This window comes from Rhinoderma darwinii, chromosome 1 (assembly GCF_050947455.1).
Source record: "Rhinoderma darwinii isolate aRhiDar2 chromosome 1, aRhiDar2.hap1, whole genome shotgun sequence".
NCBI lineage: Eukaryota > Metazoa > Chordata > Amphibia > Anura > Rhinodermatidae > Rhinoderma > Rhinoderma darwinii.
In genome coordinates this window covers 364,900,595-364,916,508 of record NC_134687.1, presented here as the reverse complement: position 1 = coordinate 364,916,508, position 15,914 = coordinate 364,900,595, and the positions used below count along the sequence as shown (strand labels likewise).

Here is a 15,914-nt window from a genome sequence, read left to right as displayed (position 1 = left end):
AGTGTCTGTCAAGTTAAGTGCATGCCAAGTCTGGTGTCTGCCAAGTCTTCTATCCAGGTACTCTTGTCCTAAAGACTATCTTTGACTCATGTTTCACCAGCTGCTATTCCGCTACGGTGGAGCGGCCCAGTGATTCCACATACCCCACAGTCGTGACAATGAGGAGTGTAGCTGTAAATCCAGCACTGGGGTGAGGTAGTAAAACACTTACTAGAAGCAGCATGGAGGAGATTAAACAGCAGTGTAGCTATGAATCCAGCACTGGATGAGATATAACCTTTACAGTCACGAGGCCGTTTTTTAGAATAATTAAGTTCTATAGGTGTATTTACACTGACGTTTTTTCAACGGCATGTGAATACTGGCCGTCAAAAAAAAGAATGTGTTCTATTTTTGGCTGTTTTCACTGGCCGACGGCCCCCATAGAAGTCAATGGATCAGTTACTAACGCCTATTTTTCAGAAATCAATCCTTGTGATGGCCGTTAAAAACTGATCCTGACAAGGAGACTCCCCGGGGCACAACTCTATTTTATGCGCTGAGCTCGGGGAAGCCCCTAACGTCACCTTTCATGTATGGACAGGGATGTCAGGGATTCTGTTCCTAGAGGGAGCCCCAATGGTGCTATCTACAGGAGGGTGTGTGCCAATATCTACAGGGGGTGTGAGCCTCTATCTACAGGGGGATGTGGCACTATCTATAGGAGGGTGTGGTGCTATCTACAGGAGGGGGTGTGTGGTGCTATCTACAGGGGGTGTTTGTGGTGCTATCTACATGTGCACTGTGGCACTATATGGCCACTATCTACAGGGAACACTGTGGCGCTATGTACATGGGAACTGTGTGTGGCACTACTATCTATGTGGACACTGGCACTTTATATGTGGGCACTATGGCAATATCTACAGTGGGCACTGTGGCATTATCTACAGGGGCATTGCGGAACTATCTACATGGGCAATGTGGTGTTTTCAGGGAGTTGGGACAAAACAAACCCTGACTAATGGAATTCATCTGTTTTTTTTAATGGCCATGAAAAACAGATGATAAACGGCCGTTAAAAACTATGACAATTTGGAGACACACTGATGCAAAACGGCCATGAAAATCTGACAGTTGATCAGTTTTTAACTGCCTTTTATTCACTGTCGTGTTAATATAGCCTTACTAAATTTGGATTCTATGATTGAATTCTGGGAGAGTAAACAGAAAACAAGGGAGGGGGAGGAGGAGGAAAGAATAAAAGGACAAAGAGGCATTTTCTTTCTAATAAGATAGTGTTATGCCTGCGGACGCGGATCACTGGAATCCCCCTCTTACCAGCAGCCGCAGGACTGTGCCTCTTTGCCGGCGTCTCCCTTCCTAGGGATGCTGGCATGCTGTGTTCTCTGCTTCCTCTCCTCGTCTGTCCCGTAGGGTGCGCGAGCGTGCCAAGCCTTAAAGGGCCAGCGCGTGCACCAGTAAAAGTGTTCCCACCTATTCCTGCGCACCCTGGCCCTTATACGGAACCCTGCCCCTTTCCCCCATGCCTGAGCAATGTTCCGTCTTTCCCAATGTTTGTCTGCAAAGGTTCCCTAGCTTTTTCCTGTATTCCCGTATCCAGTATCTGTGTCCGGTGTCCGAACCAAGTCAAGTGTCCGAGGCGACTGCACTATCTGTGTCCGGTATCCGAGCCAAGTCCAGTGTCTGAGACGACTGCACTATACATGTCTGGTGTCCGTGTCAAGTCAAGTGTCTGAGACGACTGGAGAGTTCAAGTCCGTTTTACGCCTGGAATTACGGCCGAAAATACTGCTTGAAAGCGTCGGCAAACATCTGCCCATTCATTTGAATGGGTTTTACGATGTACTGTGCAGACGGTCATTTTTTTTACGCGCCGCTGTCAAAAGACGGCGCATAAAAAAGATGCCCGCATCAAAGAAGTGCATGTCACTTCTTGGGACGTAATTGGAGCCATTTTCCATTGACCCCATAGAAAAACAGCTCCAATTACGGCCGTAATGGACGCTGCGAAAAACGCCTGCACTTGCCATTACGTCTGAAATTCAAGAGCTGTTTTCGCCTGAAAACAGCTCCGTAATTTCAGCCGTAACGGACGTGCACGTGTGAACATACCCTTATTATAACCAAAAATAAAGCACACACATATAGTATTAAAAAAACAAATGTGGGCTGATCGTCCAAGTGGTAATATTATGATATCACTTAGCAGTGTATCAAGTATCACTGCAGAGGCTAGGCAATGCAAGTGAAACTCCACTGCATATATAATGATAGACGTATGTAAGCTCCACTCAGGAGTACTGCCGTACGGCCAATCCCATTCGCGCATAGTATCAAGCGTGAATTCGGTCCACTGCGCATGTTTAAGCGAGAGTAACGTCTATTCTAACTAAGTGCTGGCAGGCAGACAATGTCTGCACACTAATAGTATAGTATAAACTTGTAATGATAGATGGGATTCTATTACATATCGATGAGGATAGTGAAGAGTACTCTTTGTAATTAGGATAAACCCAACTTGACAAACATTAGATAAGGTTCATTGTGCATAGTGATGGAACTCATTTTAAAGGAAATAGGTTCCCAATGGTTGGAATATAGCACACACTCTCTATAAGAAAAACTCTATATAAGGAGGATTTAGGCAATATATTATAAGATGCTATTATTAATAGTTGTTATCCTATTACTCACAATATTCACAGATGTAAATCTATATTTTAGTATTTATCTTAGAAGAATATTTAATCATAATCTCTGGAAGACTGATGCGTCAATCTCCAGTTAAATACTCAAAGGAACAAAATACCAAGAAAAACTACAGTATGTATAACCCACAATCATGCAGTGTTTTATCCATAGAAAGTGTAAAAAAATTGGGTTATCAAATTTAAATTGGGTAGGAGGCTAAACAGGGGACATAAAGTGTCATCATTTTGTAAGTTAACATATAAAGAGTATTGACTTTATAACCACCAGAACATGATAAAAAAAAGTATAGGTGGCTATAAGTCTCATGACTGTATTTAGAAATAAGTGTACTGAGGTAAGGACAGTTGAACGAATACTGATTGTATATCCTTATCATAAAAAGGCCACATAAGTAAAGCCCTCGTTGAGTCCAACGGGGCTAAGGCTATCCTCCTGTAGCAATTTGCGATCCAGGTTGCCTCCTCTGTGGCCCGGTTTCACCAGAGTAATCCCCCAAAATTGAAGTGATCTACAGGGTGGGCCATTTATATGGATACACCTAAATAAAATGGGAAAGGTTGGTGATATTAACTTCCTGTTTGTGGCACATTAGTATATGGGAGGGGGGAAATTTTTCAAGCTGGGTGTTGACCATGGCGGCAATTTTGAAGTCGGCCATTTTGTATCCAACTTTAGTTTTTTCAATGGGAAGAGGGTCATGTGACACATCAAACTTATCGAGAATTTCACAAGAAAAACAATGGTGTGCTTGGTTTTAACGTTACTTTATTCTTTCATTAGTTATTTACAAGTTTCTGACCACTTATAAAATGTGTTCAAAGTGCTGCCCATTGTGTTGGATTGTCAATGCAACCCTCTTCTCCCACTCTTCACACACTGATAGCAAGAAGAAATTCTTCATCTTAGGCATAAGGGGGCAAAAAGACCAGCGTCCACATGGATAGGAGCCAAGAGTGGGCGATGGAAGCCATGTGCTTCGTGGTATAGATGGTCTTGAGTAGTGACTATGGACCAAAAATCCTCTCAAATTCTTACCTCTCCGGTAAGTTACACTTGGGGTACTAGTTAAGACGTCACATAGGTCAGGATCAGCCACATTAATAGGCCAGTGTTTGTCTAAAATGTGTAAGACGTCATAAGTTCCGATACATCTGATGTTGACGCCAGATTCTCTTGAATTTTTGGAATTCTTGGTCTGATTAGTTAGAAGACATTCTGTCTGTCACCCTGGCATAAGCCCTATGTAGGCTTTTTTTTGGGTAATCCCGTACTCTAAATTTCCTATATAAAACATCACATTCCTTTTGGAAAGCAAAATCATTGGAGCAATTTCACTTCGATCGTAAGTACTGATCTATGGGGATTCCCTTCTTTTGTGTTGGGGGATGATAGCTATCCCACTGTAAAAAAAAATATTAATCGCAGGGTCCAAGTAAATTTTAAGATCAAGGAAATTGATCTCAGTTTCGTGTATTTCATAGGTGAGTTTCATACCAATAGTGTTATTATTAAGAATTGTGAGAAAATAAAAAAATAGACTCTTATCTCCATCCCATAAAATTTATCATTATAATGACCCAAGAACAAAATGTGACAAGTGTAAAAAAGTAAATCTTCCCACCAAATTTTCCCACCAATCCAAAAATAAATTGCCGTAAGTCGGTGCGCAAACTGTTCCCATGGCGGTGCCTTTCAATTGAAGATCATATTTATCATCAAATATGAAGTAATTGTATGTCAAAAGAAATTCCAAAAGTGTGAGGACAAATTTATTATGTGACTGAAACTGAATACCCCTGGTGCTAAGAAGATATTGTACGGCCTCAAGGCCAAGTTTGTGTTGTATATTAGTGTACAGGGATTCAACATCAATACTCGCTATAAGAGTGGTGTCTGTCACGTGAATTTCGTAGATCCTGGTGACAGTGTCCTTAGTGTCTAGCAAATAAGATGGAAGAGACGTAACAAAAGAAGATAGGAGTTCATCGACATAGATACTGATCCCTTGTGTGAGATTGTCTTTGCCTGATACTATAGGCTAAGGTCGGTTATAGGATTGTACTATTGTTTAAATTCATTTGTATAAGGTCAGTGGCTTTAGCTTCAATTAGAAGGTTGCGCAATTGAGAAAGAAAATAGTCTGTGGAGTTACTATCCAGGATGGTACAGGTAGTGGTGTCATGAAGTAATTTATGGACCATACTTACATAATCGGTATGGTCCATAGTCACAATATTACCCCCTAGGGTTGTTTGTTCTGATTTGTAGTTATTCTGTACTGACCATGTTAACAAAAGGTGTCAATATGTGAGTATGTGGATCCACTAGGCCGCACCGCCGTAGCGGGAAGGCAGCTGGCCAAATTACAGAGTACCCAATCAATACGAAGTCCAGCACAAGGGTATCTGAATAGTCCAGACAGTCGCAGTAGCTTGGCACAGATGGAACTTTAGAAGGCAGAGGATGCCACACGTGGCAGAGGATATCAGGTGTGGTAGATGACACCAGACGTGGTGTACGACGTGACAGATGACAGAACACGGCTCCAAAATTCGATAGGGCTCAGGGACCAACACAGCACAGGATACAGGAACAGGCAGTAGGGCACGGGAACACTTAAAGGGCCAGTGCGCGCACATGAATTTTAAGGATGGGCACGAGCATGCGCGCGCACCCTATGGCACACAGCCGAACAGAACGGAAGTGAGTGCTGGCTTCTCCTAGGAAGCAGATCCATGGCCGCGGCGGCCGAGGGGTGAGTGGGAACGGCAGCCCGCGGCCGTGGACGTTACAATGAGTACTGGGAAAAAGGCGGTGTATTCCTGGATTTTCATTCTCATCATATAGATCATCCAAGGCTTTGAGGGCAGTTGCCGCTCTGCGATTGGTATCACTAAATTATTGTGAATTTGCAATATTTGTGTAGCTCAAGTTTTCTAGCAAACAAGTTTATGTCTTTAGTCCATACAAATTCATTAAAAGCTGGTGTGGGGGTATAGGATAGACCTTTATGCAGTAGTTGTTCCTGGTGGGCACTGAAAATTTTCATTTCTTTCTCTATTGTGTCACCTGCCATTCCATCTCCTGCTACTATTGTTTGTGATTTGGTCCCCATCATAGGATTGCTGGTCCGGGTAAAGCCTGCTTCCCATAGTCTGGCACAAGCCTGCTTCTAGATAGTCCGGCTCAAGTCAGCTACCCAGCTACTGAGGTACTCTCGCCCTAATGTCTGTCATAGACTTTCAGTTTGACCAGCTGCTACTCCAATACGACGGAGCGACTTAGTGGGTCCACATACCCCACAGCCATGACAGTTTGCTTAGGCCATGGATCCCGCTGGTCAATCCAAGACGCCGGATCAACAAATGCAAGCAGACATGTGTGACCTTCGAGCACGACAGGATCAGATTCTCCAAGAGGTTAATTCTATTGCCACACGCTTGGATCTTGCTTCAGTTTCTACTCCGCCTACTCCTCTACCCACCATCACTCCAGTCAGATCTGGGTCCGGAATTTCGTTGCCACTTCCACCTCGTTACGATGTACATGCAAAAACCTGTAGAGACTTTATCAACCAGTGCAAGATCCGCTTTCAGTTGAACGCACATCTTTTCCCCTCTGCCTTGACCAAGGTTGCCTTTATTGTCTCCCTCCTCTCTGGCAAAGCCATAGCATGGACGAAACCTATCTGGGAAAGTGAGGGGCCGGAATCTTCCAACCTACAATTATTTTCAGAGACTTTTCGTACAGTGTTTGAGGAACCGGGCCGAACGTCCTCTGCAGTTGCTTCGCTTCTGACTCTCCATCAAGGGGAATTGACTTTTGGAGAGTACGCTATCCAGTTTCGTACTTTGGCAGCAGAGCTTGCCTCGAATTATGAGGCCTTGGTGGCAATCTTTTGGCAAGGGTTAGCTCCTCAGATAAAAGATGAGCTGGCTGCCTTTGATCTCCCGTCTACCTTGGATGCCCTAATTCTTCTAGCTACTCGGATTAACACAAGGGTCCAATAATGCACCCAGGAAGTTAGTCGGGACAAAAGGTCCTATAGACTGGCGCCCAAGTTCCAGAGACCCCTGCTACATGCTTCGGTTGTTGTCCCTAATGAGCCTATGCAACTAGATAGACTCAGACTGTCTGACCAGGAGCGACAGCACAGACGTTCTGCAGGACTGTGTTTGTATTGTGGCCATAAGGGTCATTTTGTGTGTCAATGTCCCCAGAAGTCGGGAAACTCCAGCACCTAGGGTTGATAGGAGAGACTACCCTAGGTGGACCGACGCGGACTGCAAAATTCTCTCCCAAATTATCGATTCCTGTGACAATCTCCTCTGGAGAAGAATCACACACTACTTCCGCTTATCTGGATTCTGGAGGAGCTGCAAATTTCATCCAACAGGCCTTAGTGGACCATCTCCACTTGCCCACGACTCCTGTGGAGAAACCTCTAACAGTCGCTTCTGTGAATGGTCAACCTCTGCCAGACCCAATTCTTTTCATTACTGAACCTCTGAAGTTGCAGGTAGGAGTTCTTCACTCGGAACAAATAGCTTTTTATGTTCTGCCAAAAGCTAAAAATCCTATCCTGCTAGGACTACCATGGCTTCGCCAGCATGATCCTGTCGTCGACTGGAATTCCAGAGAGGTTCTCCAGTGGGGATCCCAATGCCTTCACCTCTGCCTGCCTCAGGTTCGTTCCGTCCAGTCCCCAATACCTCAGTCACTCTCTGGTCTGCCTCCACAGTATGCCTGTTTTGCAGATGTCTTCAGTAAGAAGGTGGCTGAGGTCCTTCCTCCCCATCGTCCTTACGATTGTCCAATCGAATTTCTCCCTGAAGCTTCACCTACTCACGGATGGGTTTATCCTCTCTCCTTGCCTGAAACCCAAGCCATGTCGGCATACGTCAAGGAGAACTTTGAGAGGGGTTTTATCAGGAAGTCTACTTCTCCAGCCAGAGCCTGATTCTTCTTTGTAGAAAAGAAAGATGGATCTCTACAGCCACATATTGACTACCGTGGTTTAAACCACGTCACTGTCAAGAACAAATACCCTTGCCGCTAATCTCTGAGCGCTTCGACAGAATTTGTGGGGCCAAGATTTTCAAAAAGCTGGATCTAGGCGGGGCTTATAACTTGATCCGTATCTGCAAAGGTAACGAATGGAAAACCGAATTCAACACATGAGACGGTCACTATGGATATCTCGTGATGCCCTTTGGATTGTGTATTGTTCCAGCTGGGTTCCAGGAATTCATAAATTACATCTTCCGGGATCTACTGTATGTCTAGGGGGAATAACCTCTACGCCAAACTTGAAGGGAGTGAACGCTAAGGTCTGGACCCGTGAGGCAGAGTCGGCATTCACCAACCTCAAGAGAGCCTTCACTTTTGCTTCCGTTCTTCACCATCCTGATCTGTCTTGGCAATTCTCGTTGGAGGTTGACGCTTCTTCCATTGGTGCTGGAGAACTTCTCTTTCAGAAAAACTCCAAGTGTAAGGTGGTATCCTGTGTTTTCTTCTCAAAACTCTTCTCTCCTGCAGATCATAACTACTTCATTGGGGCACGCAAGTTACGGACTGTCAAATTAGCTTTAGAAGAGTGGAGGAATTTGCTAGAGGGGGCTGCTCATCCTATTATCATCTACACCGATCACAAGAACTTCACTTATTTACAATCTGCACATCGACTGAACCCTCGTCAAGCCAGATGGTCGCTGTTCTTTGCCAGATTCCAGTTCTCACTTCATTTCCGTCCTGCTGATGAAAATATAAAGGCCGATGCACTTGAGACAGGTGACTTAGGATAGGACCCTCAACATATCATTGACCCTTCTAGAATTATTTCTGTTAACCCTCTACAGATTAGAGACATTCCTACTGGAAAATTTTTTGTTCGTCCTACTGACAGAAAGAAAATTCTCATCTGGGGTCATAATTCCAAATCGGCAGGGCACTATGGTGTCCGTAAGACTCAGGACTTTATTTCTCATTACTACTGATAGCCCACGCTGCCCAAAGATGTTGTGGACTATGTCTCTTCATGTACCAACTGTGCCCAAAACAAAGCTACCCATTCCAAGCCTGTGGTTCTACTCAAACCTCTGACTGTTTCTGATGGTCCCACATAGTGCCATGGATTTTATTACAGATCTTCCTCCTTCTACTGGATGTACCACTGTCTGGGTCGTGGTGGATCGTTTTTCTAAGATGGCACACTTTGTTCCTCTGTCTGGTCTTCCCTCAGCTCCTCGTTTGGCAAATTTGTTTGTTTGTTCAACACGTTTTTCGTCTTCACAGACTGCCCCTCCTTATCATGTCTGATTGGGGTGTACAATTCACGTCTAAGGTCTGGAGATCCCTGTGTAAATTTTGATGTGAAATTGGACTTTTCTTCTGCTTATTACCCACAATCTAAGCCTGTGGTCCTGAACTGGTACAGTAAATCTCCTGGCTCTGCAATTGCTCCCAGTGGTTCTTCCAATGTCTTCGAGATAAAGGTGATCCTGGACTACAAGGAGGTAGGAGGGAAGATCTTCTACCTGGTAGATTGGAAGGGTTTTGGTCCTGAGGAGAGGTCTTTGGAGCCAGAAGAGAATATTGATGCTCCAGTGCTCATCAAGAACTTCCTCCTGCACTCTGGACCTAAGAAGTGGGGGCATTAAGGGATGGTACTGTTGTGCCCACGGCTGCGGGCCACCGGCACACCCTCCAATTACCGGCAACCGCGACCGCAGGACTGTGCCTCTTCGCCAACGTCTCCCTTCCCATTGACATTGGCGCGCTGTGCTCTCTGCTTCCTCTCCCCATCTGTCCCATAGGGTGCGCGCTCGTGCCAAGCCTTAAAGGGCAAGCGCGCGTGCCAGTAAAATTGTTCCCACCTATCCCTGCGCACCCCAGCCCTTATAAGGAACCCTGCCCCTTTCCCCAGTGCCTGAGCAATGTTGTGTCTTTCCCAATGTTTGTCTGCAAAGGTTTCCTAGCTGTATCCTGTACCCTGTATCCCGCATCTGTGTCCGGTGTTCGAGACGACTGCACTATCCGTGTACGGTGTCCGTGTCAAGTGTCCGAGACGACTTCAGTGTTCTAGTCTAGTGTCCGTGTCAAGTCAAGTGTCCAAGACGACTTCAGTGTTCAAGTCCAGTGTTCGTGTCAAGTCAAGTGTCCAAGACGACTTCAGTGTTCAAGTCCGGTTATCAAGCACAAGCCTGCTTCCGAAAGTCCGGTACAAGCCAGCTTCAGATAGTCCGGCACAAGCCCGCTTCCGAAAGTCCGGCACAAGCCTGCTTCCAAAAGTCCGGCACAAGCCTGCTTCCGATAGTCCAGAAAAAGCCTGCTTCCGATAGTCCGGAACAAGCCTGCTTCCGATAGTCCGGAACAAGCCTGCTTCCGATAGTCCGGAAAAAGCCTGCTTCCAATAGTCCGGAAAAAGCCTGCTTCCGATAGTCCGGAAAAAGCCTGCTTCCGATAGTCCGGTTCAAGCCCGCTACCCAGGTACTCTCGCCCTAGGGTCTGTCATACACTTTCCGTTTGTCCAGCTGCTACTCAGCTATGGCGGAGTGGCCTAGTGAGTCCACATACCCCACAGCCTTGACAGATATATTACAAAGTTTCTTATATTCGCTTGTACTATTGATTTATGTAAAGTTATTTTTTTATCTAAAGTATGCATTAAACTTGCAGTATATGTGGCAGATTTCCGTTGCAGAAAATTCTGCTACAGAAATCAGTCCCATTCATCTTTCGTTTTGTTGAACTCAAACACACATTTGCAGAAATAACTACATTATGATGTATAATCATGTTTAACCATACGGCTGGGTTCACACGACCTATTTGCAGGTGTAAACGAGGCGTAAAACGCCTGAAAACACGGCTCAAATACGTCGGCAAACATCTGCCCATTCATTTCAATGGGTTTGCCGACGTACTGTGCCGACGACCTGTAATTTTACGCGTCGCTGTCAAAAGACGGCGCGTAAAATAACAGCGTCGTCAAAGAAGTGCAGGACACTTCTTGGGACGTAATTTGAGCCGTTTTTCATTGACTTCAATGAAGAATAGCTCCAAATTACGGCCGTAATTGACGCCTCGCAAAACGCGAGTACGAGCAATTACGTCTGAAATGCAGGAGCTTTCAGTAATTTCTGCCGTAATTGTCGATTTCGTGTGCACATACCCTAAGGGCATGACCAGACGTGGCGTATTTCTTCCGCCACTGTCCGCATCAATGCCGCACATAATCTGCGTTGCAGATTCTGTTGCGGCTCTGCCTAAAATGGGCATTAAATTGATGCGGACTAGCCGTTGCGTATTGAGGTGAAAGTACTTCCCTTCTCTCTATCAGTGCAGGATAGAGAGAAGGGACAGCCCTTTCCCTAGTAAAAGTAAAAGAAATTCTAACTTACCCGGCCGTTGTCTTGGTGACGCGTCCCTCTTTCGACATCCAGCCCGACCTCCCTGGATGACGCGGCAGTCCATGTGACCGCTGCAGCCTGTGATTGGCTGCAGCCGTCACTTGGACTGAAACGCCATCCCGGGAGGCCGGACTGGAGGAAGAAGCAGGGAGTTCTCGGTAAGTAGGAACTTCTATTTTTTTAACACGTTGATCTATATTGTGATCGGAAGTCACTGTCCAGGGTGCTGAAACAGTTACTGCCGATCGTTTAACTCTTTCAGCACCCTGGACAGTGACTATTTACTGACGTCGCCGAGCAATGCTCCCGTAATTACGGGTGCACACACGTAGTCACCCGTAATTGACTTCTATGGGCCTGCCAGTGCCGTAATAACGGCCCGTGATTACGGGCGTTTTTACGTTAGTGTGCATGGGGCCTCAGTCTGGCTGTAGACCTAGAAATACATAGGTCCAGCCAGAATGAAGAAATGTCATGTTCGTAAAACCAATACGCTCCGCAGCACATATAACATCTGCGGACTTCATTGCGGAATTTTGACTCTCCATTGAAGTCAATGGAGAAATTCCGCAATGAGTCCGCAAAAAGTCTGCTACACGTCCGCAACAGCCAGTGTATGCTGCGGACACCAAATTCCGCACCGCAGCCTCTGGTCCGCAGCGGAGTTTTCCGCAACGTGTAAACGAACCTCACTAAAAAGCTGTGGAAAGCAATGGAGAAACGTGTACGCTGCGGATTTCCGCAGCGGACTGTCCGCAGCAGAATTCCAGAGCAATTCCGCCACGTCTGGTCATGCCCTAAAAGTTAATGTCAAATTGAAGAAAAACTGAATTTTGAGTAGTAGCTCTAGCAGTTATCCCCACTCACTTTGTAGTAATTCTGCTACTGTTGCTGGGTCTGCTGCCTTTTGAAAAACCTAACAAAAAAACGGAGAAAATATTCAACTTAGTTTTAAACTATTTGTATATGTTAAAGACATACAGATGAAAAATATATCTTGAATAATATATAATCACCAGTAGCATCAGTATATGAGACTACAGAATATGGTCACAAAACTTACTTTAGAAAACAGTAACTGCAAAGTCTATATAGTGTAGAATCATTTAAAATAATGTATATATTTACAGGACCTACTATCAACAAAATTATTGCAAGCTTTAACCCCTTAAAGAGGCTCTGTCGCCACATTATAAGTGGCTTATCTCCTACATAAGGAGATGGGCGATATAATGTAGGTGACAGTAATGCTTTTTATTTTAAAAAAACTATCTATTTTCACCACTTTATTAGCGATTTTAGATTTATGCTAATGAGTTGCTTAATGCCCAAGTGGGCGTGTTTTTACTTTAGACCAAGTGGCCGTTGTACAGAGGAGTGTATGACGCTGACCAATCAGCGTCATGCACTCCTCTCCATTCATTTAGTCAGCGCATAGAAATCCTTTTAGATCGCTATGTGCTGTCTTATACTAAGACATTAACAATACTGAAGTGTTTAGACAGTGAATAGACATTCCACGGGATGTCTATTCACAATCTCTGCACTTCGTTACTCTGTCTGTGGTAGTTACAGCAGACAACGCGTAATCTCGTTGTAACCTGTCATTTACCGCGTAATCTCGCGAAATTACGCTTCCTCTGCTGTAAATACCACAGACAGAGTAACGAAGTGCAGGGATTGTGAATAGACATCCGGTGGAATGTCTATTCACTGTCTAAACACTTCAGTATTGTTAATGTGTTAGTATAACACAGCACATAGCGATCTAAAAGGATCCCTATGCGCTGCCTAAATGAATGGAGAGGAGTGCATGACGCTGATTCTGATTGGTCAGCGTCATACACTCCTCTGTACAACGCCCACTTGGTCTAAAGTAAAAACATGCCCACTTGGGCATTAAGCAACTCATTAGCATAAATCTAAAATCGCTAATAAAGTGGTGAAAACAGATCGCTTTTTTAAATAAAAAGTATTACTGTCACCTACATTATAGCGCCAATCTCCTTATGTAGGAGATAGGGCACTTATAATGTGGTGACAGAGCCTCTTTAAGGACACGGCCAATTTTGGCCTTGAGGATAGAACAATTTTTTTATATTTCCCTCTTTGCATCCCGACACTCATAACTATTATTTTTTGTACGACGTAGTTGTATGAGACTTTGTTTTTTGTGGGACGAGTTGTACTTTATGTAGGTACCATTTTTTGGTACAAATACATTATCGTTTAATTTATATACATTTTTATTTTTGCGAAAATGCAGAAAAATAGCATTTCCGCAGTAGTTTTAATATTTATTTTTTTACACCATACACCGATCATCATAAATAATGTTATACATTTGTTGTACAGGTTGTTTCGGTCGTGGCGATATCAAATATGTCTATATTATTTCATGTTTTGGGACTTATGTTTTAAAAAGTTTATTTATTATAAAAAATGTGTATTTTTTTTACTTTTTATTTATTTATTTATTTATCATTAATTTTTTTTTACATTCATTTAACTTTTTTTTTTAATCCCATAAAGGGATTTTTCATTTTGATTTTTTTTTTTAACTGTAATGTACTGGCATAGATCTATATGCCAGTACATTAGCATGTGTACTGATTGTACACAGGCAGTTGTTAGAGCATACCTCAGTATGCCCTAACAACAGGAAATATGTTCTGACAGCCCTGGGTGCCTTCAATGGAGAAAACAAGAGGGGGAGACGAAACCTCCAGCTCACCTTTGTATGTAGACTTTGCACTTCAAGTACCGCACGGATCCTCGCGTCGGCACGCGATGTACTGAATGGGAGACAAGGACGATGTGGATCCAGCGGAGCTGTAGGTAAAACGGAAACTTGTTCCAAGTTTAATGGACAGTTGTCTTAAAAATGTTCAGGAGCAGTCCAGACGATGTCCTGGGGTGCTTAGGAGAGATGCGCGGGATTTTTGGAGCCTACGCGTTTCAAACGCTTCCTGCGTTCTTAATCATGGCTGTATTGAGACTAACTGACCTGTCTCGTGTATTTATATGTATCTGCATGTGTGTTTAATTGCGTTCCATGTGTTTGCAATCTCTTGGAACGCAAACCGGAAGTCTACTTTACTGTGCGTTCCATTTGTTTCAGGGCATGGTTACTTGTGTAAGAGTACTTTCATTTCTTTTTGTTTAGTTTAAGTTTTTTGAGCTGTGGTTCAACGTCTTGGATAAGTGTATGGGGGTTCTAACTGTTATTGTTTAATGTAAAGAAAAATAAGGTTTACAGAGTGTCGGGGTATCGCTACGTAGTTTGACTTCTCGCATTTGTCATAGAGTGAGTGTCATTTCCGGTCTGACCTGTGTTTGTTATTGTGTTTGCGTTTCAGTGTCACATGTTTTCGTGGACCGCAAACCGGAAATGACTCTACTGTATTGCGTTTTGGAAGAAGATCCCGAGTTCTGCATGGATTCTTATGTAAGTATGTATTTTTATTTTATTATTTTGTTTTCATGGAATGTATCAACATTGTCAGTACAGTTAGAAGGTGAAGGGATATATTTGAGTAGTATGTAAGTTTGAGCCGATATAAGTTGAGTTGCAGTATGAAGTTAAAACAGATGATGACATTATGTCAGAATTATCGAGACAGAAAATGACAACAATCGAACAATTCTTGTATGTGTATACTTTATCATTATTTATTTATATATTTTTGTATATTTATAATTGTTATGTGTTTTGTTTTATTTACTCATTTGAGTGATCGATATGTTGTCGTGGTAGTCAGTTAGTTTGCTAGATTATGCCAACTAGGAGTAGGGGATGAAAAGCAACGTGATGAGGTTGGGGTATGGGTATGAGGGGGAGTGGGCTAAAAACTTGTACCTATACTAGGTGTATAACTGTATGTCAGTTGTGATTAATACAAAAAGAAAAATAATAAATGTTTATTAAGTTCAACGTGTGGTTTGTTTAAAAAATTGATGGAGAATGTGGAGATCATAATATTAGGAGGTGTTTTTTTATTTTTATTTTGTTTTCATTTTTCTAATTTTTATTTGTTATTTGATCCATGACCTTAATTGTTGATTTTTAGAGTATCACTTAATGTCTCTTTGGGGCCTTCTATACAATTCAGGGTTGTGATTCTGATGAAATGGTGTTTACTGGAATTAGACTAGCTGGTCGTTTGTGTGTGACTACGAGAAGGTTTTTGGTGAAGGTTGTTCACTTATTCATAGGAGTTGCAGGAAGGACTAAAATCTATCATAGGCCTTCGACATTTCATTCCCTTATGACAGGAATGTGTTTGGATTTGACGTTTAATAGTGGAACATAAGTTCCTTTTTTAGATTCAGGCCATTGGGGACTCGGGTGTCTAGTCTGTAGATCCAGAAGGCCTCTCTTTGGTGAATTTTATGTTGCCAATCCCCACCTCTCTTAGGGAAAAGTACTTTTTCTATGGCGTAACATATTAATGATTTTATTGTTCTGTTGTGCTGTGTTATAAAGTGTCTGGCTGCATTGGATATGTTACAGATGTTTGGATTCCTTATGTAACTTAAATGTTCCAGAATTCGTGTTTTTAATTTTCTGCTAGTACATCCTATATATTTCAGACTGCATGCGGTACATTCAATTATGTATACTACCGAGACGGTATTACAGTTAATGTAGTTTTGAATCTTAAAAGTTTCAGAGTTATTTGAGTTAGAGAAGGATTTGGTGGTATGAACAATGGTACATGTTTTACAAGGGTGTTTGCCGCATTTAAAAAAGCCTTTGCTTTCTAGCCAAGTGGTTTTGGTTTCTTC

General features: G+C 43.3%; 1 protein-coding gene across 5 annotated transcripts in view; it reads right to left on the bottom strand.

Annotated features, from left to right (window-relative positions):
- Window positions 1-15,914, bottom strand: part of SPATA6L (spermatogenesis associated 6 like) — a 107,247-nt gene that overhangs the window by 77,216 nt on the left and 14,117 nt on the right. For all 5 annotated transcript variants that reach the window (XM_075827515.1, XM_075827498.1, XM_075827488.1 and 2 more), the window contains exon 4: window positions 11,994-12,042. In XM_075827515.1, the coding sequence (XP_075683630.1) occupies window positions 11,994-12,042 (49 nt within the window). The remainder of the gene's footprint in view (window positions 1-11,993; window positions 12,043-15,914) is intronic.